The sequence below is a fragment of the Puccinia triticina genome, chromosome 2A (assembly GCF_026914185.1).
Source record: "Puccinia triticina chromosome 2A, complete sequence".
Classification (NCBI taxonomy): domain Eukaryota; kingdom Fungi; phylum Basidiomycota; class Pucciniomycetes; order Pucciniales; family Pucciniaceae; genus Puccinia; species Puccinia triticina.
Genome location: NC_070559.1, coordinates 3,897,963 through 3,922,979, shown reverse-complemented (window position 1 = coordinate 3,922,979; position 25,017 = coordinate 3,897,963). Strand labels below are relative to the sequence as shown.

Genomic DNA, 25,017 nt, shown 5'->3' with positions numbered 1-25,017 from the left:
TTGGTGGGTAAACGAAACGGAGAATAGAAATCGGAAAGTGGGATGTTTTTGGTAGTTTTTTCGTTTTGCTGATGTTTTTGGTTTTTAGTGTTTTCTAAGATCGGAACTGAAGTGCACGGCGGTGAATCGGAAAGAACAAAACTAGGATTTGAAATTGAAGTCTCTAGAGGGGGAGTTGATCCATCAAACAGAATTCGAGACGCCAGACTGCCGACTAACGGATCAACTCCCCTCATAAAAAAGATGGATCAGGCGATCCCTCGGGCAACTCCACGATCCGCCCGCAATGCGTCATGACCGCCTTCTTTCCATAAGCCGGAAATTCCCGCTCCCATCGTCCCCTCTCCGTTGGACAAAGCAAGAATTCGATGTTGCGGCCTTTGGGGTCCGGAAGGATGATCCTCTCCCCTCCTGAGGGAGAGAACAATAAAGTGGCTTCGAAGTCAATCAAGAATGGCCGGCCCAGAATAAATGGGCTGTCTTGACGCGTGATCCAAAAATGGCACGAGCCCACGATGCTCCTCCCTACCCAAATTGGGACGTCCTCCGCCACTCCAATCAACTCACAGGCTTGATTGTTGATGCCGTAGACGGCGGAGGAAAAGTTGACCCGTGGTGTTAGGTTGAAACGCTTTGCCATTGCATCCGAGATAATGTTCAGCTGGGAGCCCGAATCGATCAAAGGAGACGCCGGGTGCTCCCCAGCTCCGACCAAACATGCGAGGTAACCCAACGGACAGGAGTACAGGTTAGGATCCGGTGTCGACTCCGCGAATTCGGTTCCTTTGGCCAAAGTCCCAGAGTGGACCTTCAAATCCTCCGGGCCCACCTCCACACAACGTCGAGCCACCCATTTCTTCATGCCGTCTGCTACGGCCGGGGAGATTGAGCAGATTTCCGCTACCGTCATCGAAACTGGTAAATCCGAAATTTTCCTAAGAACGCCTTCCACCGCGTCAGGGTGATCTCGAGAAACCTCCCGTTCAAATCTGACCTTGGGGGGTGCCGCTGCCTTCAGCGGGGTGGCCGGTCGCACCGGCGCCTCTCTCTGCGAGGAATTCGACAGGTCCGGCTTGTTCATGATCCGATTGAAAAGCTCCGTCTCTTCTTCCACATTTGCCTTCTCCGGGTCCGCCGGAAAACCAGTCGCCTTACGTAACGGCCGCTTCGAGTGACTAGACGGCACCAGGGGGGCCTTGTGAGTTCGAGGCTCCTCATGTCGCTTCCTTCCAGCGGGATTGGCCTCATAAGCCCCAGCGAAAGACTGGGAAGTAACCGCTGGTGGGTACCAGGGCTGCAGCAATCCGCAGCTCGTCTTATAGTCAGATGACACCGCATTAGAAGAACTCCGAGTAGGGGTCGATGTCTGGGCGGCGCCGTTGATGACGACGGCTGATATGAAGCAACTACGTGCCGAATCGGGCGACTGCGATCAAAGGGGATAAGGGCACCGTTCGGGAGGAAAAAGTTGGTGCCTCTCTGCTCCACCAAGCCCGCCTCCTTGTCCTTGACCAGCTCCTGACAACGCGCGGTCCCATGATTATCACGGTGGCAGTAGTAGCAGACTAACGGTGGGTGCACAGCTGACGTCAAGGCCTTACCACCCTCCTTCTTCATGTATTGTTCAAACGCTTTAAACATCCTGGTGAGTTCTTCCATCGAAGGATCGCTCTTAGGAGCGGCAGGTGGAATTGTGGGTCGTTTCTCTTCGCCCATTTTCTTCATGACATCGTTAGATACTTGGAAGGGAGACGAAACTGGGGCCGACGACCTTGTGTCCTCGAAGGTCAGGGAAATTTGACCTTTCATTACGGTGTCCACCGCGTTCCGAAGAATCTTGAAAGACGGAAGACGGGCCCGATTATCCGAAGTTACGATCAGTGTGTTGTCCTTGATCAGCTGATCCCGGATACGAGACTGAAAACCATCAGAGAACGCCTGATAAAATGGTTTCTTAAGTTCTTCGGCCGACTCGACGTGACTTTTCGAGACGAGATACGCTTGAACGGGATCCCACGCCTTGCGAAAAGCGTGATAATCTGAAACCAAAGATACACCTCCTTTCTGGACCCACTGATCCACCAATGTTCCAACGTCGCGCTCGGTGAAAAGGGCTTTATCGACATCCACCCAGTAACTCAACATTGCGGCCTTGAGCTTTGTCCAATCTGGAGGCTTGTAGCCATCAAGAGTCGCTAGGATTGTTTGGGTCTCTCCAGACTCAACGAAGGCGCCGATTTGCCAAGCCTTATCATAGTCGGACGCACCATCCAACTCTGCTGCCAGCTCGTAGTCATCGAGAAACTGCTCGACGTCCGAGCCCGAGAACTTCAACGCCTTATCTTGAGGTTTGATTTTGACCATCCTCGCGCGAGGAGGATCTGCAATGACACCGTCCATCTTGAGGGCAGTTCTGATGAGAGAAACAAGCGGAAATCGAGGGGCGGCTCACAGCGGTGGCAATAATGCTTTGACAAGGAAGTAGTGCTTTGGAGGTGCTACTAAGTGGAGGGGACTTACTTCTGCTACTCCTATGCCCCGCGACTGAACACCTAAGGAAAAAAAAAGAAAGAAATAAAGAAATGGGAGCCTGAAACGTCTTGATCCTTTAAAACAAGGACTAGAGCGGCTCCTGCGACGAAGTGGGGCGGCAAGGAATGAGAGATGGCTCTGAGGCACCGTCAGCGCCTCAAAGGAATCCGTGCCTCGTGTCGCGAATGCTCGAGAGGTGATTTGGAAAAGAATCAAAGCTGATTCAGCTAGGATTCTGTGATTTGAACGGATGGGAATCAAAAAGGAGAAGGAAAAAAAAGAAATTTATAACCGCCAAACGCCTCAAAACCACAGTGCGAGACTGTAAATCTTGAGGTCGCTGGTTCGATCCCGGCTCGGGGGACCAAATATGGAGCTCCGTCCGGTGCTAGGCCGGCGGCAGCGCTGGGAGGGGAAAAGGTGTCGAGTGACTGCCCTCACGGATGGTCCGGAAAAGAGTTGTAGGGGATTCGAGCAACGGTGGGCCGCTACACTACTTTTAGTTTTTAGCGTAGTTTAGTGTAGTATTTTTACGCTAATCTACACAAAAGTTACCTGTAGCGCCAATTTTAGCCAACTAAAAACTAACAAAATAAATTATTTAAAAAAAAACTGGTAGCGTAGCGTTAGTTTAGACCTAAATAAGAGAACTAACGCTAACATCTTTCATCGATAGATGCTGTTTAGTCAGCGTAGCGTAGGTATCAGCTGCACTACTTTTCAGTGTAGCGCAATCATCAGCTACACTACCTTTCAGTGTAGCGCAATCATCAGCTACGCTACCTTTCAGTGTAGCACAATCATCAGCTACACTAAAAAACGGTGTAGTTTTTTTTAGCTACAGTAGTTATTAATGTAGCACCCAAGTTAGCGTCAGTTTAGCTCATGTGTAGCATAGTTTAGCTGAGTTTTAGCACAGTTTAGCGGTGCTTTCTATAGATCTTTATCAAAATGGTTGGTGAAAGCCGTGACAATGTTTTGCGCCTTTTCAAATTTTCCAGTGATTTTCAATCCCGCTTTGAGCCACATATGACTACTGACACATTGTTCTATCGTTCGTGGTATCAATCTTCCCCGACCACTGGTGCAGACATCGGCAGCCGAAGAAAATGTACGCTTGGCCGCGCAAGATGATGCAGAACAACCTAGGTAGTCCTTTGCTAACGATGATAGGACAGGGAACGTGCTTGAATGATCCTGAAAGTCACATATGGAATTTCATGAGTCGTAAAACTTTGAAATCAAGTAAATTCAAATAGAAACATACCTTCCACCATATCAAAGCACTCACGGGATCCTTGGAATTTGGGGCTGCAAAACAATCCATGTTCTTGAGGTAGAGCTCGAGTTCCTTGCTTTCTGCAGCCGCCGCAGTAGAATTGAATTCGTCAAAGATATTTTTGTTAACAACTTCCTTGGGCTTTTCTTTATCTTCGTCCAAAACCTCAATGTCGTCACTTTCTCTTTTTAACAAAGCTTCCCTCGCCGCAAAGTGTCGCTCCAACAAAGCTTGAGCCTCCCCGCTTTTTTCCGGCCAGCACTTGGATAATAATTTTAACCGAAAACTAGGGTGAAGGAGAGTCGCCATTACCAAAGTTTCACATCCTAGTGCCTCGTCTTTGTAAACCTTTAATTTTTCAATCATCTTGATGTACATTGGATGCAATGCATCATCTCGCCCACATCGCTCATCCTTGTTCTTCAAATCAGAAATGGTTTGAAAATAGTTTGGAAGAACATAAGGACCGGTAGGACCATCACCTTCCATCATCTTTGTAAGACGGTCAAAAGGCTGAAAAAAAATAACATCAACAAAACAAACTAAGTAAATTGGATAAGAGTTGAAAAATTTCTCACTTCTAACTCGTCATTTAATTGAGCAATCAGCAGCCACTCCTTTTTGGCAAATTGTATCTCGTTGAAGTGACCATACTTTTTGCGATTGTCTTTATGGCTTTCTCGGGCAATTTTCTCTTGAAATTTGACATACTTGGCACGGAGCATTTCATCAATAACCTGCAAAATAATATGTGAATAAAGTATTCAAATCTGTCTGAGTTTTATGACATACATCTCTTGCTTCATATGCACGCCTTCTACTTTCATACTTGATATTCCAACGAATCCCATAACCAGCAATCAGAGTTTGCAATCCTTTTCCAGCAGCACGTCGCTCAAATTCCTGCCTCCATGCGCTAGAGCCAGTTATTTTCAGTATCACAAAATCCAACTAGTATCAAAAATAAAATCAGTACAGTTTTTTTTATACATAAAATTGAAAAGTATTCTCACCGCCTTGGTTAATTCGTTCAACTCGTTAGATTTGTTTTGATTAGCGGCTGATTTTGTATTTTTATTTCTTGACATATACTTTGGATCGGTCTGTTCTTCTTCCTCTTGCTCATCTGGCTCATCGTCTTCATCAACCATATCTTCCTCGTATTCGTCAAGCTCCTTTGGATTGTTTTCTCCATCGGATTCGCTGTCGACCACCTTATTCTCATCGTTGGCGTTTTCTTCATCTTCTTCCGCTATTTTCTCCATTATATCGGGAAAGGGAAAAGAACCAAGGAACGCTTTCTTGACTTTTGGTGGAGGTGGAGCTTCAATACCCAACTCCCACAAACCCGCATTGACCACCAACGCCATCTTATGACAAAAGCATTTGATATGCATCGTTGCATAATCCCATTCAAGATCGCTCCCTATGAGGCGCAATTTACTGTGCATCTTTTCGGCCATGGTATTATTGTTTGATCCTGAATCTGTAGTCTGGCAAAGCATGTAAATTAATGCAAAGAAGATAAATTAGTTTTTTTTTGCATTTATACGTCAGCAGAAAACTGTTGAAAAGAACTTATTTTATTCTGAAGATTGTGCTTTTTCAAGATGTTGACAATTGGTTCGGCCAACAAGCTTCCCTTATGATGCCAGGCAACTAATTTCATACTCAAATGGAGTACTACATAATTCCACTGATTGTCGATAAATGAAACAGAAGCACCAATAAAACCATGGCGGTTGCCTTTGGTTGTCCATACATCATGTACCAGATTGAACTTGCTATTGGAAGCCTAGTAATTTATCACAAAAAGATTCAATACACAATCCCAACTTGAAAAGGGAAAACTTTGAATAAAATACGCACTTTCAAGCGGTTCAACATAGAATCTTGTAATTCCAAGTATAACTCTCTTGCCGAAGTAGCTGCCCACTTGCGCTTGAACAAGATCGCCGATGCTTCACAGTAGTTGAATGCGGCACGGAGATATGTGTCTTCGACACGATTCCAAGGGAGTGCTTGACGAACAAGCCACATTGTAATGATCTGGTTGAGCGTAACATTATTGAATTTTTCTACTCGAGCAAAATGGTTGGTAATCTTTCCAGTTTTCCTTTTGTTTTTGTGCTGTATCCGTAACTCATCCACTGTTGGTGGAAGCTTATCTCCATCAGCAATTGCTTTATGGCGATTTCGACATCCAACTGGGCACCTTCCTTCTTGAGAAGATCTGTCACAGTGGGTTTTTAGATTCGACAAGGTACCCCGGGAGACTCGGATAGGCTTCTTACACCACAAGCAGTCATACGTTTGTGGTCCTTCATCGGCGCTCTGGAAATGATGATAATTAGATATAATTTTGAACCTTTTATGTTAAATAAGGACTTACATCGTTTGGGAGACGGTAAGGAGCACCAAAAAACAGCAGTGGTTTGTCATAGGTGCTGTCCCTTCCTTTCTTCCGAGCTTTAGAATTTTCGCCATTGGAGTCTTGAGCAAGATCAATCACCGGCTGCTTATTCTTAGACGTTTCGGCTGTACTTTTCACGGAGGACTGGGATGCTTCCGGATTTTTATTTGTAGTTGTCTTGGCCTTTTTATTTCGAGAAACAGGTGCACTTGGGGAGCCACCTTTGGAATCAGATTGAGGATCCTTTCGCTTTTTCGACTGAATATTTGGACCAATTTGGTTGATTGAACAACGTGAATCTGAGGATTGCCGGACCATTCCAGACCGCTGGACAGGAGTTGTAACTCTTGAGGAACGACGTGTTAACTGCTGGCTTGTATCACTTTGATATCCTCCTTGGTTTGACGTTGGGATTGGAGTTGTTTGCTTAGACATTTTTTCAAGAGAATATGGATTTGATTGTTTTGTTAATGATCAAATGTTTCTTTCAGTGTTATAAAGTATTTTTAGAGTACGAGGGATGGTATTGGGTAACAAAGTTTTTTATCTGTTGGATGGTTTTTTGGATGTTTGTGCGGGTTCCCATATGAGTGGTAAGTACCAAGTAAGCCAGAATATGCATGCTGCATGCATATGAAATCCATTCTACATCGAATTTCAATTGGATCTGGTTACCTTTATGATGTTCAAAATTGCATATGTCACGGTTTACATAAAATCATAAGACCAATTTTGGCTGGGAGATGTCAGCCTGCATAAAACTTAAAGTGAAATCTCCCAGCCAAAATTGCTGTTTATGGTTTTATGTAAAAAATTCTTTCCATTAAATTTTTACCAATATAGTTCTTCTCTAGATATTTGCAGAAAAATTGGGCTTTGCCCACAGGTTTGACAGGAGTTCATCCACAAAACCAGATTTCCATGAGTTCAACCACTTTATTCATTTATCTGATGAACCATTTTTATTTATCTTGTTTTGGCACAATAATCAGGATTCAGGAAGTTGTGTAAATTTCAAAAGAAATAATAATATGAAATGAGTCAACAGATTCTGAAATTATGGTTTTATTTACCACACCAAAAAATTAGCCATTTTCTTGCTATAATTTTCAGCCTAAAGAGCATTAATACAATAGTTTATTGAAGAAACATATGGACTTTGTTTCTGGTTTATATGTCTTCTGTTTCTTGCTGATTTGTGACACCAGTATTGGTGTTACCCATCATTGTCAAAATTAATTATCAATCTGATCCAATTCAGTACCACCAAGAGTTTGGTTCCACAATTGATTTCCTCCCAAATAAAGCATACATACAAATCAAAAGATCTTAAAATGAGTTGAATGATATGCAAACAGAAACAAATTTCCCCAACAATATTCCAGCCTTTTCAAATTGAACCCTTTCAGTTTTCACTGAACTGGGTCAAAGCAAGTTTTAAGTTGATCCTCTTCAGCCCAAATTTGCAAAATGGATTTATTTTGTGTGTCTTGTGTTAACTTGAAGTTGAACCAATGAGTAATTATAGTAAGTGAAATTTTTCATGGAGATATAATGTGAAATTTTTCATGGAAACATGCTGATGAAGGAAAAAAGAATGAAGTATAACAAAGTAGTAGCTAACAAAGCAGCTTTTCCTAAACTACGGAACATGTAATAAAAATGATCACCAAAGTAATGACGGAAATCTTTGTAATGGCCTTTGATGTTCTTTTTACAAGCGTTTAGAAGTTGAAAGTTAATTTGGAGTGACATTCCAAGGCGGGTGAAGACAGAACTAGGGGAAGGCTTTAAGGTACAATGTTTATATCGGTTGGCCTTCCATATCATTTTAACTATACCATGCTGATAATCAAAATTGAGACCAATTTTGTAATTGGGAAAGACAAAAGGGCCAGAAGTAACATCATACTGAGAATTGGGAGGAGCTAAAGCACCAGTAGCAGAGAAAGTAGGAAGAAATAAGGCAAAGGCGTATTCAGAGACATCTTTTTTATCGGTATGGGGAGCATTGAAAAAACCATTTGTAGTGAAAGTAATATGGGGGGAACAATCAGAATCCTTGGGTTTTTCACCAAAAGAAAGGGAGTCAAAAGAAGGAAGGTTGTATTTTTTCATGATATCTTGATTTGATGCAAAAGGAACCGAACCAAGCTGTTTAAAATAGTCTCCAATAATCTTTCCAGCACGGGAGGACTGTTCAAAATGAGCATTATAAGCTTTTGCTTTGGCAGGAGTAAATTTTTTGATATATCTGCCGATGATTTGCATGAAGTCATATGATTTCCTCCAGCCAATGGCCCACATGAGGCCACCCCAGAATCGTTTAGAAGAAGAAACCTTGTTTATAAACTTTTTTGAGTTGTGTAGAAAAGTGGAAAGGAAGTTTAAGTTGTCGATTTCTTCAGGGGTTAACTCATTCCAAGGCGTGAATTCAATTATAGCAATAAGTGAAGTTTTATCTAAGGGGTCCCGTATCACCGATCAGCCAGATCTTAAGAGAAAGAAGGAATCCCTGACGGTTTTGGCGGCTGCTGCGATCTCTTTGTTGGTAGGTGGACGAGTTGGATCATTTTTTTTGTCCAGTGGGATCAAAGGATAAAGATTGAGAAGCCGGAACTTGACACGCTGCCATCGAAATGCATTGTGGAGTCGTTCGGGTGTATCAATGCCTATAGCTTTTTGTTGGAAAGCCGCATGCTCCTCAGCTTTTTTCTTTGCTTTGTTCCGATTCTTTGACAGTCGCTTTGAAGCATTATGGTTCCTGTGTGATATGCCGGTCACCAGTAGGATTTTCAACCACCGACATCCAACATACCACCAAGTAGAATAATGGTATCAAAAACAATTGGCAGAGAATGGATCAAAGTAGAAGAAGAAAACGGGAGGAGGTAAGTCAGCAACTTGTTGATGTAAGTAAGGAAAAGTACATCATACCGCTTGTTGTGGGCCCTCGTCATCCTGGTCTTGGTGCCTTTTTTGCTTCTAAGATTCAGTAGATGAGGTGAATTGCAAGAAGGGAATAGCTAGCCATTAGCAGTGTATCATAAGAAAAGAATTTGAGTTTAGCAGTTTGCAAGTTTTTCAATGAACTTAACCTTAGCTGGTCGAGCGAACGGACGTGAGCAGGCAGACTTGAGAGATTGGAGGTGAGCTAGCAGATTTGAGCAAGCGGAGGTGAGCGAGGAGATGTGAGCAAGCAGAGGTAAACGAGGAGATGTGAGCGAGCGGAGTTGAACAATTGGGTTTTCTGTTAGCGGGTCTGCTGCATCGCTAACAGTGGTAATAGCATGATAACTTACTTGATACTTGGGCCAGGTTTTTAACCTTGATTTGGCCTAGCTTAGATGATGCGATAGGAGAGCGTCGCCGATATTGTCTGGTCATTTGAAGTCAGTGATCAGTCCACTTGGAATTTGAGTTGTCTATCTGCTTACCGTTGTTTGAAGTCTTTCGATTTGATGCTGCTGCTGCTTCTCGGGTCTTGCTCTTGAATCTCTTGCCTGCAAGATTGGTTTCAAGCGAGTTGTTAGCTCTACTTGACAGCTTACAAAGGTGAGCGAGAGGGGTGAGAGAACAAGGTGAGCAAAGGGGTGAGAGAACGAGGTGAGCGAAGGGGTGAGAGAACAAGGTGAGCAAACCTGGCTTTGCGCACTTATTTTTTCACTCCATTCGTGTGTCAGCCTCAGGGGCCTCCCCTGGTTTGTTCTTGTTACACGGGAGGTCGGTGGAGTCCATCGAACTGTCCAGCCCCTCCCTGTACACGCCAAGCCACAAGCACGTAGTGCGGCCATGTACATGTAGCGACGGCGGAGATAGCGGCGTACAGGGCTTTACAGGGACCTGGGGAGGTTGCCTGCATCCCCTCAGAACTCTCGGGGTCTGAGACTCCTCGAGCCCGCTCTTTCCTCTCCGAGCCTCCCATTCCCGAGTCCCTTCTAGTCTACCCCTCTTGGATCAAAGCCTTTTCGCGACTGCCCACCCGCCCTACACAAGTCTAAACGAGGACTAGGCACTCACGCTCACGCGTGGGGTCTAGCGCCTTTGCCCTCACCCTCCGGGGACTTTCTGCTCCGGGAGGATCCGGTCCACTGCCTTCTCCTCCCTCAGGAACTTCTCCCTGTCGATTCCCCACTCCCAGGGGACTTTAAAAAAGAGAAGAACCACAAGAGCGCAGCACAAAGGATTGGGGACCAATCCTCCCCCGAACCACACACAAGAGTCTGGTGAAGTTACTCCCTGACTTCCAGGACTCTCCATAGTGAGCAGATGACTAAGAGAGAGCATTGCGGTGCCCTCCGCAGCGTCAACCAAGGTGTGGTGGTGCATTGAGCCACGCGCAACCCGCAAGGGACCGCATGCTGGAAACCCCCTGCCAGACCTCCCCGCAGCGGCTAAGTGGGAATGGAATATTATGTATCTACACATGTACAAACGTACATACCCAATTTGAGCCACAGAACACAACTACTGATATGAATCATGTAGACGATTGGTTCGTAATTGAGTGACTGGAGTGATAAGCAAGTTGACATAGCATAGCAGTCAGGACGGGTGATTCTGACATGATAACCTTTTGAAGACACGCGGGTTCGATTCCGATTCTTAATCACCCGCATGTGCCCGCTGCGGAGATCACAGCACCTGATACATTGTGCGCTGAATCCGAGGTAGCGGGTCTTAGATTGGTAAGTTAGAGCAACTACAATAGTCAGTGTAGCGTAGTTCAGTCTGCAGTGTAGCGGGGTAAAGTATGCAAGTGTAGCAGAGTAAAGTATGCAAGTGTAGCGTAGTGTAGCAGGAAAAAAACTGAGCTGAAATGGAAAGAAAATTTGGATAGCGAAAAAATTCTACGCTAAGGAACAGTTTAACGCCTTGTAGTTGACGCTAAAACTACCATGAATCTCAAGGCAGAAAAAACCACTGAACTCTCCAGTAATTTAGATTATTTCAGCTTCAACTGAAACTCCCAAATATCTCTGGAAATTACCTGATACTACACTATCAGATAGCGGCCGCTACCGCTAGTTTAGCGTAGCGGCCCACCGTTGATTCGAGGTGATAGCTGTTGTGGAGTGGTTTTGATTTGTTTTGCCGGGGTTTGGATCCTCGGAGGCGGTTTGGGTTTGTTGGGAAGGTGGATTCTGGTAGGGACTCTGGGATTCGGACTCTTTGGACTCGGGACTCGGGAAAAAGATTGATCTTATTGATAACCCCTGACTTGGATCAGAACAGGATGCTATGGCCTCCTATCCTCCAAGTTCGCCGGGAACTTGGATTCCTGGAGGCCTGTCACAAGCATGTCATCATCTCCTCGCGCGCCGTGCGCGCGCACACACCAAAGACAACAGAAAAGAAGAAAGGAAACACAACACAAAAATGAAGCAGAAAACAGACAAATAGGTGAGACATGATAAATGGAAGAGTGAGAGAAGAAAATAATCCAGAAAAATCAAAAACCTGACAGAGAGGAAAAGAGAGGGAAACAGAGCCAGAAGAAACAAAAACAAGCAAATCAAAATAACAAAATAAACCCACAGATAATCTGTGTTAGGACCAAGAAATGTGAAGATAAGTGAGTGAGAAGGGGGAGGAGTTGGAAGTGAAAAATGAAGAGAGTGGGAAAGGAGGAAGAAAAGGAATCTGAGAGAAACTGAGGCAATCTTGAGGGTTGGGCCTTGAAGCTTGGGTCTTGATCTTGAGGATCTTGAGGGCTGATCTCGAAATTTGAAGCTGACTACCGTTTTGTCCACCACACCGGAGAACCCAAAAAGGGGGCGGAGATGCGGCAAGAATATGCTGGACAGTGAGAGGAGGGTTTTCTCACTGGATCGGCTCAAGGGCAGAAAAAGAGGGAGAGAACCAATGGGTTGATTGCTTCGGACTAGGCTATGGTTAAATAGACTATGTACATGGCATCAACTTGTGGTTTGAGAATAATAATGAATAAAATAATAATGAATTTGAAACTTCTCAACTCAGTGTAACATGTCAAAAGGTACATTGATATCCCCATCAGAGATGCGCGCAATCTAGAGGATTAACAGTTTAACATTAAGCGGACCGCCGCGCCCACCAACAAAAAAAAAGGCAGCATTTCTCCCTTCCCCCACCCCCCCAAAAAAATACAGGTCCCAATGCACCTGGATCGCTTGGCTCTTTAAGCAATTGGCGCCGAGCAAGAGCCAAGCAATGACCAGCAATCATCGACTCGCTGCCTCCTTTTATACTTTTCCCCATACTTCAATTCAAGCCAGACTCTGTTATTTAATTTCCTTTTCCCCTCCCACCTTCGCCCACATCCCCCTCCCCTTTTTCTTCCATTTTCATCTTTCCACATGCAATCGATCACTTGAAAACGGTTACCTAAGGTTCTTTTCAGAACTCTTAAAATCACCCCGAGCCATTTCCCTAGCTCTTCTCCAGGCTGACACCTTTTCCGGCGTGCCTCCGAGTCTTCCCGGACGCAATTGATCCCACAAAAATGGGAAATTGAGTTTCTTTTCAGAAGTTTCATCAACGCCCTCTGCGCACCTATCCGACCAGCTCTATAAAATCCAACTCCGGCGATCCGCGTATTCTGGTTGGAGGAGGATGCCACCTTGGCATACCATAAAGGCAACGTTTTAGGAAGTGTCTTAAGTTAATGGTGAATGAATTTACACCAGCGATCACGGGGTGGCGTAGCCGCCCTTAAACGCTAGTAAGCAGTAAACAAGGAAAGCTGACAGTCTAATCTGAGCAGGGATCAAAGTCTACAAGATCAGTAAGAAAGAAGAATGACCATGAATAAAAGACAGACCACATAGAAAGGGGGCAACATAAGTGTTGGATAACTTTGATCTGAAAACAAGCCCATAGAGGAGGATAAAAAAGGATGGAATGGTGTGAGGAAATAGTGTAGGGATTTTGGGGATGAGGAGGAACAAGACTGAAATTCAACACTTCTGGAAAAATAGTTGCAATGTAGATTTGGGATTCATAGGACCTTCTGTTCAAACTTGGTGGGCATTTTGGTTACATTTGGTGATATTAAGAATTTGATGGTCAAAAATCAAAGGCAAAGAACAGCTTTTTACACTAAAGACTACATCAGACAATTGGTTCAATAGTTAGTTGAAGGAATACATGCTGTGAAGCAGATTTTTTGAGGACTAGTGATTGAATTCAAGTGGAAGGATTTGAGCTGTGAGATTGGCTGAACAAGAAGGAGCTGTGAATTGTCTTGAGAATTGCAAGTTGAATTATTTGAGTGTGTGCTTAGTTGTGGACCAATCCGGTGAAGTCCTGAAAAAGCAGCTGTGGGTGAAAGAATTTGATCAGTCAGTAAAGGGGGATTCAATGTTGGCCATGCACAACTTTCAAGCACTTTTGCAAGTTGGTGTTCAAGGCTTTTATTGAACACCAAATTTCAAAAAAACATTCAACCAGGCTTAGGGGATGTAGTACAGTGGAGGACTTCCCTTTGATTTACACAGCCGTGTAAAGTCAGATCTGGCACATGTAAAGCCAGATCTGACTTACCTTGTAATTTTTAGCTTTAGAAGCTTTTCCTCAGGCTTGAGATTCCAGAATACCTGCCAGACTTACAACCCCAGGTATTCCAGCAACTCGGGCCTCATCCCTCATTGTTAAACCGGTCATCAAGAGTACACAACCCTCTCAATAGCCAGTATAGACTGGTCATTGAGAGGACACAGCCCACTCAATGGCCGGTATAGACCAGTCATCAAGAGGACACAGCCCACTCAATGGCTGGTATAGACCAGTCATCAAGAGGACACAGCCCACTCAATGACCAGCCTGTACCTCGAGAGGACACATCCCTCTCAATGGCCGTTACAGACTGGTCATCAAGAGTACCAACTCCTCTTGATGGCCGGTACGGACCGGTCATTGAGAGGGTACATTGTCCTCTCAATGACCGGTACAGATGTGTCCTCTGTACCAGTCATTCTTGATGACCGGTGGGTAGGACATCAAGAGGACACAACGCCGGTCATTGAGAGGACTCAAGCCTCCCGATGGCTGGTACAGATGTACCCCCTCGATGACCGGTCTGTACCGGCCATTGAGAGGGTTGTGTCCTCTTGATGACCGGCACAGATCTGCCAGAGGGTGGTGCCCTCTCTCTTGATGGCCGGTCTGTACCAGCCATCAAGAGGGATGTGTCCTCTCATTGTACAGGCCGGTCATCGAGTGGGCTATGTCCTTGCAATGACCGGTCTATACCGGCCATCAAGAGGGTTGTGTACTCTTGATGACCAATCTCAACCGGGCATCTAGAGGGTTGCGTACTCTTGATGGCCGGTCTATACCAGGCATCACAAGGGTTGAATCCTCTCAATGACCGGTACAGACCGGGAATCAAGGTTGTGTACTCTTGATGGCCGGTCTGTACCGGGCATTGAGAGGGTTGAGTCCCCTTGACAATTGGTCTGTACCGGGCATCGAGAGGGTTGTGTACTCTGGATGGCCGGTACAGACCAGCTATTGGGAGGGTTGTGTACTCTCAATGACCGGTCTGTACCGGCCATTGAGAGGGATGTTCTGGTTTGATCTAGCCGCTGAAAAGTGCGTGTAAAACCAGGGTGTAAAAATCTGGCTTTACAAGGGCCAAATCTGACTTTACACAGCTGTACTAAATCAAAGGGAAGTCCTCCAGTGTAGCTTGCATACAATTTTGAAACTTGGTGTTCAAGAATGAACTTGAACACCAACTTGCAAAAGTGCATGCAAGTCGCATCTGGCCAACTTTGAAACCCCCTATTATTTCAGTCAATGGTCCATACACAAAATTGTTTGCTTCATGCTGTTCACAAAGTCAAAAACCCAAAGGTGGTCAATACAAAAATTGGTTCAAGCTGTACATACATGTGAAAATTCTATGTTCGAATACGATTGGACCCCAAGACGTGGCTAGACAACGTTTGGATCTGCCAGAACTTGGTTTGAAAAACGATAAGGAAACTGAAAAGGATGTCGCTGGTTAGGATTGGTTGAAAGGTCCTGAAAAAGAGCTGCTCATGGGTTTGCTGGATTTTGCTTAGCGATGCGGTACGGCGACTCGAAAGGGATTGGTTTGATTGATTGGATGGACGGTGAAGGTTCGGAACGTGGTGGACGAAAGGAGTGATTGTCGATACTGTAGTCGAATGGATAAATCGGTTGGAAGATCAAGCTCGAAAGGTGGAGATTTCCCCAATTTCCCGAGTGACAGAGCTGTGACAGCCAGTTTCTGCCCACCCACTCCACCAGGACATCCTGGTCACACTCTGTCACACTCCGCGTTGGGGACCAGCCTTGGAAAATTTCTTCATATCGGTAAGCCATCATCATCAATGATTATGTGAAACCACAAGGTCAGATCAAGGAGACGAGTGTGACAAAATCCACCGAAGACTGACAGCCGATATTTTGGTTCTTCTTACATCACAGAGATGGGCAAGGCAAAGAAAGCCAAGGCCAGCAACAAGGCGGCGGTGAAAGCGTCGAAGAAGGAGAAGCAGGCAAAGAAAGTCGAGCAGAAGTCCAAGAAACAGTTGGCGCTCGAGGCTGCAGCGGACGAGGAAGACCTTCTGACCACCTTAGAAGAGTTCAGAGCGTTGAGTAATTCCTCCAATCGATCTTTTGTTTTTTTTTTCGAAAAAGTGTACACGAGTCTGATGGACTTGTTGTTTGCCATTTGAATAGGAAATGGGAAGCAGAACATAAAGTCACTGAAGACGTGATCGACGGCCCGCCTAGTCGAAGAGCCAATGCTTCATTCACTCCCGATCCAAATCAACCTTACATCTGGCTATTCGGCGGTATGTACTATCCACACGACTAGCTGAACGAACAAAATATTAAAAAACGGAACAGTCTAAACCCATTCTTTTTCTATGACAGGGGAATTCTTTAACGGCACCACCGCACATTTCTACAATGATCTTTATGTCAGTTGAAGATTTAAATGATACTGATGAAGACCAGCTGCTGACGGGCAACAATTTCTTCTATTCAGAGGTATTCTCCTGACAAAAATGAATGGAGAAGGTACAGTTCTCCTACCTTTCCAGGCCCTAGATCAACTCACCAAATGGTCGCCACGCCTGGTGGTGGTGGGAAACTATGGCTTTTCGGTCTGTCAAACCTTTTTTTATCTATTCATGCCTATTCTCCTATGCTCATTTCTAACCAAGATTTTTGCGCCCAGAGACGTATTCTGACTGTTGATTTGATTATGTGGACGCGGAATTAACCAGGCGGGGAATTCGCATCGTCCAACCAAACCACGTTTCATCACTACAGAGACATGGCAAGTCTTCCTTTGATCTACTCGCGTCAGTCGTCAAACTGGAAACTAACCAGTCCTCTCGGCGCGTTTGTTTTGTGCGGTTGGGATACGCCTCCGTCTTTCAGTGGTGTTTTGACCTGACGAGTCATTCATGGGAAAGAATCGAAACTAAAGTGCAGCCGTCAGCAAGAAGTGGACATCGGATGGTCGTATGGAAACAATGGATCATCCTTGTCGGCGTAAGCAACTTGAATTTGTCCGCTTCCCGCTCCCGGGCCCCGCTAACCTTTCAGACCTGTGAATCTCTCTGAGCAAGTAGGGCTTTCATGGTAAGTAACGTGTGGCACACATTATTGGCCACCTCCTCAAGTCTTTGCATTGATCCATTGTGCTTTTAATCAGACGTTGGAGTTCGGACGAATTATCTCAGTGATCTGTGGTTTTTCGATATGATGGAATACAAGTGGCAGCAGATCACATCGCGCGACAACGAGCGATGGCCGAGGTGTCTATCTCTACCTTTTCTAGTCAAAGCGTTCTTGAGTAATTGATGATCCTACCCTTCTCTCAGTCCCCGCTCAGGTTTCTCACTACTTTCGATCCCTGAAGGAATTATCTTACACGGCAAGTCAACATCCCCATTACATCATTTGCCAACCGGGATTTAAACTGCGCAACCTGTCGTAACATCGATCTCACAGCATTTTGGATGTACAATCATTGACAATGAGCTCTGAACTTGCTTATAGGGGGTTATTCGAAGATTTATGTTACTAAATCAAAGGCCAAAGGAGTCGCACTCGACGATACTTTCTTCCTCAAGCTGGATCCCACCAATCCGGATTGGTTAAAAAAGCTGAAATGGGAAAAACGCAAACGGGTGGGTCAGGTGCCCAGCTTAAGGAGTGGCTCAACAATGGTCAATTGGGTCAATAAAACCATGGCTGTTGGATTCGGCGGTGTCTTGGATTTAGAAGATAACGAAGAAGGTCTGGTTAGCGAGTTTTACAATGATCTGTTGGTCTCTATTTCCTTCTCTTGCTCTGAGATTGGCCCGACGCCAAAGTTTTGAGCTTTCATGTTGCAATCACCCATTTAATTCCGGAATCATCTTTATTTGTTGGCCAGGTATGCTTACCAACTCTCAGGTACCGGGCGATGGATGACGTTGAATTTGAAAAGGCCCAAAAAGAAAAAGGGCAAAGATGGAGCAAATGGAAAGAAAAAGAGCGCAAAAAACCAAGAACAAATTAATGAAAAGGGAGACGATCACGGTATGGAAGTAGAAGCGATCCAAGAGGACGATGAAGCCATGGAACTGGACGAAGAAGACAGACTCGAAGAAGCTAGATTGAAAGCTGAACAACTTATCAGAGATGAGATCGCGAGATCCAAGTTGAAGGCCAATTCGACAGCCACCAAATCGAATGAACCTACCAAATCTGTTGAGAATCAAGTTGTCGGCGCAGCAGAGATTCAAGATTCATCACACGATGAAGAAGATCCTGACAAGACAATCCCACTGGCAAGATTCAACCCTATGCTAGCTATCCTGAAAAATACCTTATATATGTTGAGTCTTTTTACATGGGTTCGCACTGACGGGGTTTTGCACCAATCTTACCTAATCCCTGATATCCTCCATTGTTGGTCGAAAAAAGCTATGGCGGGATCTACGAATCAGGAGATAAAGAATATACCCTCCAATCATTTTACTCGTTAGCATTGGATAAGTTGGACCGGTATAGCTGTCTGCGCGACGATGATATCCATAACCACGAATGGTTTGACGAGTCCGAAAGTGGAAGCGACGACGATGAAGACTCAGGCTCGGAGGGAAGCAGTAGTGAGAGTGAGAGCCACAGTGAAGAGGCCGAGAACCTTGAAAAACTTGAACGCGAGCAAGAGCAGATTCCGATCGTGGAAGATCCTGCAGAGGTTGCTGATGTGCTTGCAACCCAACTAGAACAAGTTAAGCAGATCACATGGACAAGAAGAGAGATCCATCACTTCCCGGTCGCTTATCGGCTTTGTCTCCATTTTTATTTCTTTTAGGAAGAGCTGAAGAAAAAAGTGGAAGCTTTTATGGGCGTGGCCAAGTCTTCTGAACGGTCTGCCGAAGAGGTCATGAGCACGCCGCTTCCGGGAGAAACTCTGAAGTTGTTCTACGATCGGACGCGCGAGGTACATGATTCGGTCACACTTGAACACACTTGAATCGTCAACATATCATCACTGACTATCCATCCCCTAATTGAACTTAGTATTGGACGCAAAAGGCGCATGAAACATCTCAACATCGTGGGAAGGAGCTCCGACGCGACGGTAAGCTTCGCACTGATACCCAGAATGTGCTTTTCACTCCTTGACCTTATTAACGCCGTTCAATGATCTACGTTTGTGACTTCACTAGGGTTCTCGCATGCCGAAGACAGATATTGTGAGTATCCGACCTTACAGCCGCTCACAGGGTACGGGGAAACTGACCCATTGTCGTCCTTTTTTTGTGTGGTGGATGTTTGTTGTGCAGCCGAATACAAACCTCTGTTAGATGAGATTGAACGGATACAAGCGGAGGCGGGAATTGAGGCTTCAGACGTCCAACGAAGAACAGGGCCAAGTGCTGCCGGCGGTCCTACCCAGGATAGCCGACATCGGAGATAAACTCTTGGCAGACGCCCATCCGTGTATTTTCTCTTAGGTCGTTGATTCCCTCGGATTGTTTTGATATCCATTTTCTTGATCCCTTCTTGTCTTGTTGTTTGCGCGTTGATTGGACCGCCAACTATAAGGCCTTTCCGTAGGCTATCTCCGGCCACTAAGCTACATCCCCAGACACTCACAATCTCGACGCCAATGAGCATTCTTAGCGCGGGTGTATGGCGGAAAGGCAGGAAGGTACTGCGAGTCTGCGCCCTGTGTCTTCATAGCGTCAAGTGCAATTGCAACTCATGGTGCACAATGTGTAAACACCATCGGACTTGGCACAACTATATGACAAGTCCCTACTGTTCAAGGCGCCCGAGTTTCAGCCTCATTATGGTAGCCTTGAGTGGGGGAAATGCTGTGTTTTTTTCCCCCAAGAAGTTGGATACATACCTCGGTAGGAGATTTCTTACATCAACTGGTGTGGATGCAATGCCGACCGGGAACTCCTGGAACAACATCTCAACCGGGGTCTTTCGTCGGTAAAGTAGCTGCAACGGCTCGATGAATACCGCCGGCTCCTTTGGGGATCCTGTCGGAGCTTCGAAGTTCGGACAACCGAAAGCTTATTCTAGATCAATAATAGGTGACCGCGACATCGCAGGTGGAGTAAACCTCTGGTAACCTGGTTGACGAAGACAAAACCCTCTTCGGCAACTAAGTACTGTGAATAACGTTTCTGACAACAAAGCAGGAGGTCCCATTAGATTTAGGGCGAGACAAGGGTAGCCATCGGGAATATAAAAGACGACTGTTTTGAGCCATCGAGGTTAGCTTATCATCCTCATCTCCCAAGCGATAAAACCTGCTGTAGCCTGTTTGCAACATCTACTCTTATTCTCGCTTTCACAACCTAACCTCTTCATTTCTGAATATACAAACTCGAAATCAATACTACCAAGTGCTCCTAAGGCCTCACCATGCACAGTCCCACCTTATTGATAGCTTTCATGGTACACTCGCTCGCCGTTTTCAGGGGAATCTTCGCAGCGGATGCTTTCACGCCGGTGACGGATCCGGATGCGAATGGAATTCACGGAAACGTCAAACCTTTACCTCAAGTTCGACTACCACCTCCCTTCGTTTGTCCTAAAAATGACCCCAGGTTTGGACCAGCAGGTTTTTGTATAAGATTAATACAACCGCGGCCAAAAGGCGCCACTGTAGACCAATATGGAAGTAAGTCGTGCAGGCACAGTTGTCTGTTCAGTTCAAGAGTCTATGAGTTCAAGAGTCTATGTGTGGCTTCTTTGAACTGACAATCTGAATGATGAGGATATGTTTACTAATTATTCCATCCTGGTCATCCTTGTGTAGTTTATGTTGCCAATGTTAGGGGAACGGCTGGTGATGCTAATCGCACGCCTACCTATGACTGTGATAAGTTCTTATTTGATGGGCAAATTGCACAGAATGGTCAATGCTGTGACGCAAAGTACAAGCTTGGAAAGGTAGGCTTTGATTAACTCTTATTGAGCTATTCTGAAATAGGTGTTTCTGGCAATGCTAACTCCTACATATGTTCTGTATTTGTTACCACCTGTCAACAGCCAGTAAAGCCAAACAGCTATTCCATACAAACCTTTGCTGACTACAAAAAGAACCGCTGTGGAAATGTCAGGAATCCAAATAGAAATAATTGATGAAACCTTGCAGGAACTGCATTGCCTTTCAAAAGCTGTGGTAGACCACATTTGTTGAGCTTTCACAAATCCATGAGCATTTTTACATGTACCCACAAATATTTTTTCCCTGTATAAATAGTCCATTTCTCTTTGTGAAAATTGTAAAACAAAAGATGATTTCACATGTATACAGCCTTTGTAAAGAATGCTTCACAATTTCTCAACCCTAACTTCCAAAGCTGCTTACAGATTGAACTTAGCTAAGTCCCTCAATCGGAGGCGCGCAAGCGCTGTTGCAAAGCAACCCTCCAAAGGAGGGACTTATGACCTACCTTGCAAAAGAGTAGGCAGCAGATGTCTGTTCAGCCTTCTTGTCCCTCCATTGAGGATACGCAAGGACAGCTGGGGCCAAGTCAGCTGCTTCAAGAGATAGCCAAGAAGCATGGCTGTCTGCTGGTATCTTTCTTTTACCTGTAACACATGAGCTTGATTTTTTTAAAAAAAAATAAGAGCTGCTAGGTTTTGACAGGTGTCAAAAGTATGGCTTTGACCAAGGCCTGTTTGAACAATGCCCTCCCAAAACCCATGAACTCCTTTTTGTTTCATTTGGGATTCAAGAGTGTTTTTGGAGGGATCCGACCTCAGGAAGATGGAAAGTGAAAGGGCAGATGTAGGCGGACAAATCTGTCTGCTCAGATTTTCAATGGCTTTTACTTGAGTCAAGACATCAAGAGTTGAAGATTTTGAAAATTTTCCCCAGCCGAATGGGATTTCTGCTGCCTACTGTTTTGCAAGGTAGGGTGCAAGTCCCTCCTTTGGAGGGTTGCTTTGCGACAGCGCTCGCGCGCCTCCAATTGAGGGACTTAGCTAAGTTCGCTTAAAGTTACAGATATACTTCTTCTCAAGACATGTCCAGAAACATTCAAGATGTAAACACATCTTTGGGCAAGCCTTTTCAAACTGGGGTAAGATAAACCTGTCAATGTCATGTCCAGTAAAGTTATGTTTAGTTGCTTCAAATTCTGGGCAGGGAGTCTCAACATGGTTGATGTTATATTAATACAGAAATGATGTGGCTGGAGAAAAGCTTGAGAAACCAGCTATGTATGCTTCATTTAAAATTCAATCAATCATATTGGTGTTGGTTGATTGGAACTCTCATTAATGAGACTGTGTACCTACTGAGGATGCATTGGATGCTAACAGAAGCCCCATTTCTCACAGAAACAGTGTTTCAAAGGTGGCTGTCAATACAAGCCTCCTGTGCTACAACAAATTGGCCCTAACTAGCATAGTACTGACAAAACCAAAGTATTGTCACTGCTGGCCAGGAATTCTGTAGAAGATTTATTCAAAAAAAGAAACTATCAATTTGGGGGTGCCAGGAAAGTAGTAACTGGCAGAAATTCAGAGAAGCAAGCCTTCTCCTTCAATCAATGTGGATGCTGTTTCATTGGAATTTTTGTTGATTGGGAGGCAATTCCTAAACCTTATTTCCTGGTGAAAGCTGAATCTAAAGCTATTTTCAAGGTTTAGGCTGCATTGGAATACTTCCTGTTCGCTCAAATTGGTTCTGTCTAAAGAAGGACAGCCTAAACACTGCAAAAAAAACTGTGTCAACTGTGAGCAGTTGACATGTGGTAACTCTGAGGAAGCTTGTGGTGTTACACCAGCCTTACTCAAGGTTTGACTCAACCCAAGCTTTAATGCACAGTCACTGTGCACCTTGCACAGTGACTGTGCCAACAAAGACACTTGTGCATTCAGGTGGAGTTACAATGGCAGCTTGGCTTGAGTTCTCTGCATGTCAACTGAAAGCAGTTGACCAAGTTTTTTTTGCAGTGAAACCTTATTTGCTGGTTGCGGAAGGAAGGATCAAGCCTTTTTGGTGAAAACAGATTGAGATTAGATTTCCACCAGCAAACAAGAACCCGCAAGAAACTACTTCCAACTTGCTTTCTGCCTAAAGCTTAATTTCAAATTTCATTGTATGGTAAAACTTATGGCAATCAACTTTAGTCTTTCATCACCAGATAAGGTTTAGGATTTAGAACTAATTGGGAGTCTAAATCATGGGTTCCAGTTTAACCACAATTTCAAACACAACCCATGTAACATGTTATGCTTATTATAAAAGTTAAGACAGTTTGACAATCCCCTTTCCATCACCAACATATCAACTGTCACTTTATGTGTTCCCAAGTTGGTTTCACCCACTGATTCTTGTCATATCAATCTACCACAGCTTCCCAGGCACCCAAAATTTAGCTTTCCCCTACAGAACCAAGTTGGCAAAAGTGTCCACGTTTGTTCAAAAACAACATTTTTGCTTGATTATCACACAAGAAAAAGAAAGGATGCTATGTCATTGCTTGTGTTCATTATCTGTGTTAATCAAGTTCCACATCGGTTTGAGTGTCGTGTTTGATTACTTGGTTCGTGGCTTTTATGACGACGCGTGGATGATAAGAGTTTAACAGTAGAAACATTGAGGTGAAGGGGAGTATTCATCAGTAAAAAGATCAAGAGCTGGCAGGTCAAGGAGGCGGGTAGGATGCTTACTTTACAATCATCGATAACGTTCCGAACGAAAACGCAATTTTTCAAAGAGTTGAAATGAGAGCTGTTCTTTTTATCAGGATTATGAGAAGCCTCCTTATTTTCAAGATCGGCGCCCCTCTCGTTGGAGTGATCGTCATCAGCAGCAGGGTTGTTGGCAGGATTCTCCTCCTCGAGAACCGAGCACCCGATCGCTAGTTTGCTTCCATCCGAATTGAACGCGAGTGAGGTGATCGAACCGGGGTATTTCGGGAGCTGTCTAAGCCGCTTCTTTGCTGCTGAGTCCCAAATGGATACGATTCCATCTCCTCCTCCAGTCGCAAACGTTCCGTGTCTATTCCCGGGCATACGGTCACAGAAACCAAGGAATCAGGCGAGTATTCGTTTTCCGAGCTTCTAGATACGTTAGGGCAACAGAAGTGTTTTAGGTCTGAAAAAAAGGAATACTCACGTGGGATGAAATGCCAGTGCGTTCACCGGATAAATTGTATCGACCCCATCGATCGCTTGACGATGACATTTGAAAGCATATTTCTTGGCCTGTGACTCTGCTGAGGTATCAAAAAAGTCGACAGCCACCCTGCCTTCAATTGAACCTGATGCGTAACCTGTTGTTAGAGAGAAGGGAAAAAGAAATACTTAAGACTGGTCCTCTGCAACTTGGGGAGGACTGAGTTCAAGGTGAAGAATGCATGCTGACCATCTCCAGGGGGCATGCATTTGATCAAGCGAGTCATGAATTTCAATGAGCTTTCTCGTTCTTGCAGAGGGGGTGGTGGAATGACAGTTTCAGTGGCAGCAAGATTAGGATTTTTGTTGATCTGGTTTACTTTCTCAACCGCTTCAGACAGTTTAGCTAGATCCCAAATCCAAATCCTGCGATTACCCATGGCGACGACCAACTTGTCCTTGGAAGAATCCAAACTGTAGACTTTTGCGGGTAGGTTGGGCAGGGTTAGGCTACAGATTTGGTTGGGGTATTGTTTATTTGAGGATGCTTTGGGGTCTTGGAGCATGACCGATCGGTCCCATGATCCGGTGATCAGGATATCGAATTCCGAGGAATAATGTACACATTTCACTGCATCTTGATGTGTTGAGATCACCCGGTTCGGTCTGGAATTTGAATTGGGGATCGAGTTGGGGTTTGCAGGGTTCGGCGTGGGGGCAGACGGCTGCAGGTCGATCTCTCGGACTCCTCTGTCCAAGCTAGCCGTGTACCCTCTTCCAGCGTTTTTGCCCGTGCCGAAACATACATCCAGCACAGGAGATGGGTGGGGATAGACGCTGATTGGCTCGGTGGGTGATGCGTTTGAGAGATTATATAGCTTGACGGTCTTATCCCAGGATGAAACCAACAGCAAGTCTGGATTAGTTGGGTCGAATTTGACGGCTGAGATCGCGTCCTCGGGGTGAGTTAGTTCGATCTCTACGGATATGAGTTCGTTGGGCAGAGGCCTCCCTCCGGTCAGTCTGGCTACTGGAGGTGAATTAGACGTGGAGGAGGTACTGACCCTTTCCATCCTTGGAAGTCATCTCTCCAGATGTGTTTCGCTCGGAAGTGGTGCTTGTTTCTTCTCGATCAACACACTTCAGAACTTCAGCCACGGGGGGAGAGGGACGG

At 45.1% G+C, this 25,017-nt stretch overlaps 3 protein-coding genes across 3 annotated transcripts; 2 read left to right on the top strand and 1 right to left on the bottom strand.

The window, feature by feature from the left end:
• Positions 1–15,379: 15,379 nt before the first annotated feature.
• On the top strand, positions 15,380–19,167 carry PtA15_2A398 (uncharacterized protein; the record flags this gene model as incomplete). The annotated part of the gene is made up of 17 exons (XM_053166415.1): positions 15,380–15,548; positions 15,663–15,828; positions 15,918–16,033; positions 16,116–16,162; positions 16,231–16,348; positions 16,472–16,524; positions 16,629–16,742; positions 16,823–16,832; positions 16,906–17,008; positions 17,075–17,127; positions 17,253–17,520; positions 17,632–18,075; positions 18,165–18,474; positions 18,559–18,687; positions 18,768–18,828; positions 18,917–18,943; positions 19,034–19,167. 17 exons carry the CDS (start codon positions 15,380–15,382, stop codon positions 19,165–19,167), a joined length of 2,322 nt encoding a protein of 773 aa, XP_053017640.1.
• A 962-nt stretch (positions 19,168–20,129) lies between these two features.
• On the top strand, positions 20,130–20,852 carry PtA15_2A397 (uncharacterized protein; the record flags this gene model as incomplete). Its single annotated transcript, XM_053166414.1, has 3 exons — positions 20,130–20,388; positions 20,527–20,660; positions 20,760–20,852. 3 exons carry the CDS (start codon positions 20,130–20,132, stop codon positions 20,850–20,852), a joined length of 486 nt encoding a protein of 161 aa, XP_053017639.1.
• Positions 20,853–23,262: 2,410 nt separating this feature from the next.
• PtA15_2A396 (uncharacterized protein) lies at positions 23,263–24,916 on the bottom strand (the record flags this gene model as incomplete). The annotated part of the gene is made up of 4 exons (XM_053166413.1): positions 23,263–23,277; positions 23,397–23,727; positions 23,845–24,001; positions 24,094–24,916. The coding sequence occupies 4 exons, from the start codon at positions 24,914–24,916 to the stop codon at positions 23,263–23,265; spliced, it is 1,326 nt and encodes a 441-aa protein (XP_053017638.1).
• Between the last annotated feature and the right edge of the window lie 101 nt (positions 24,917–25,017).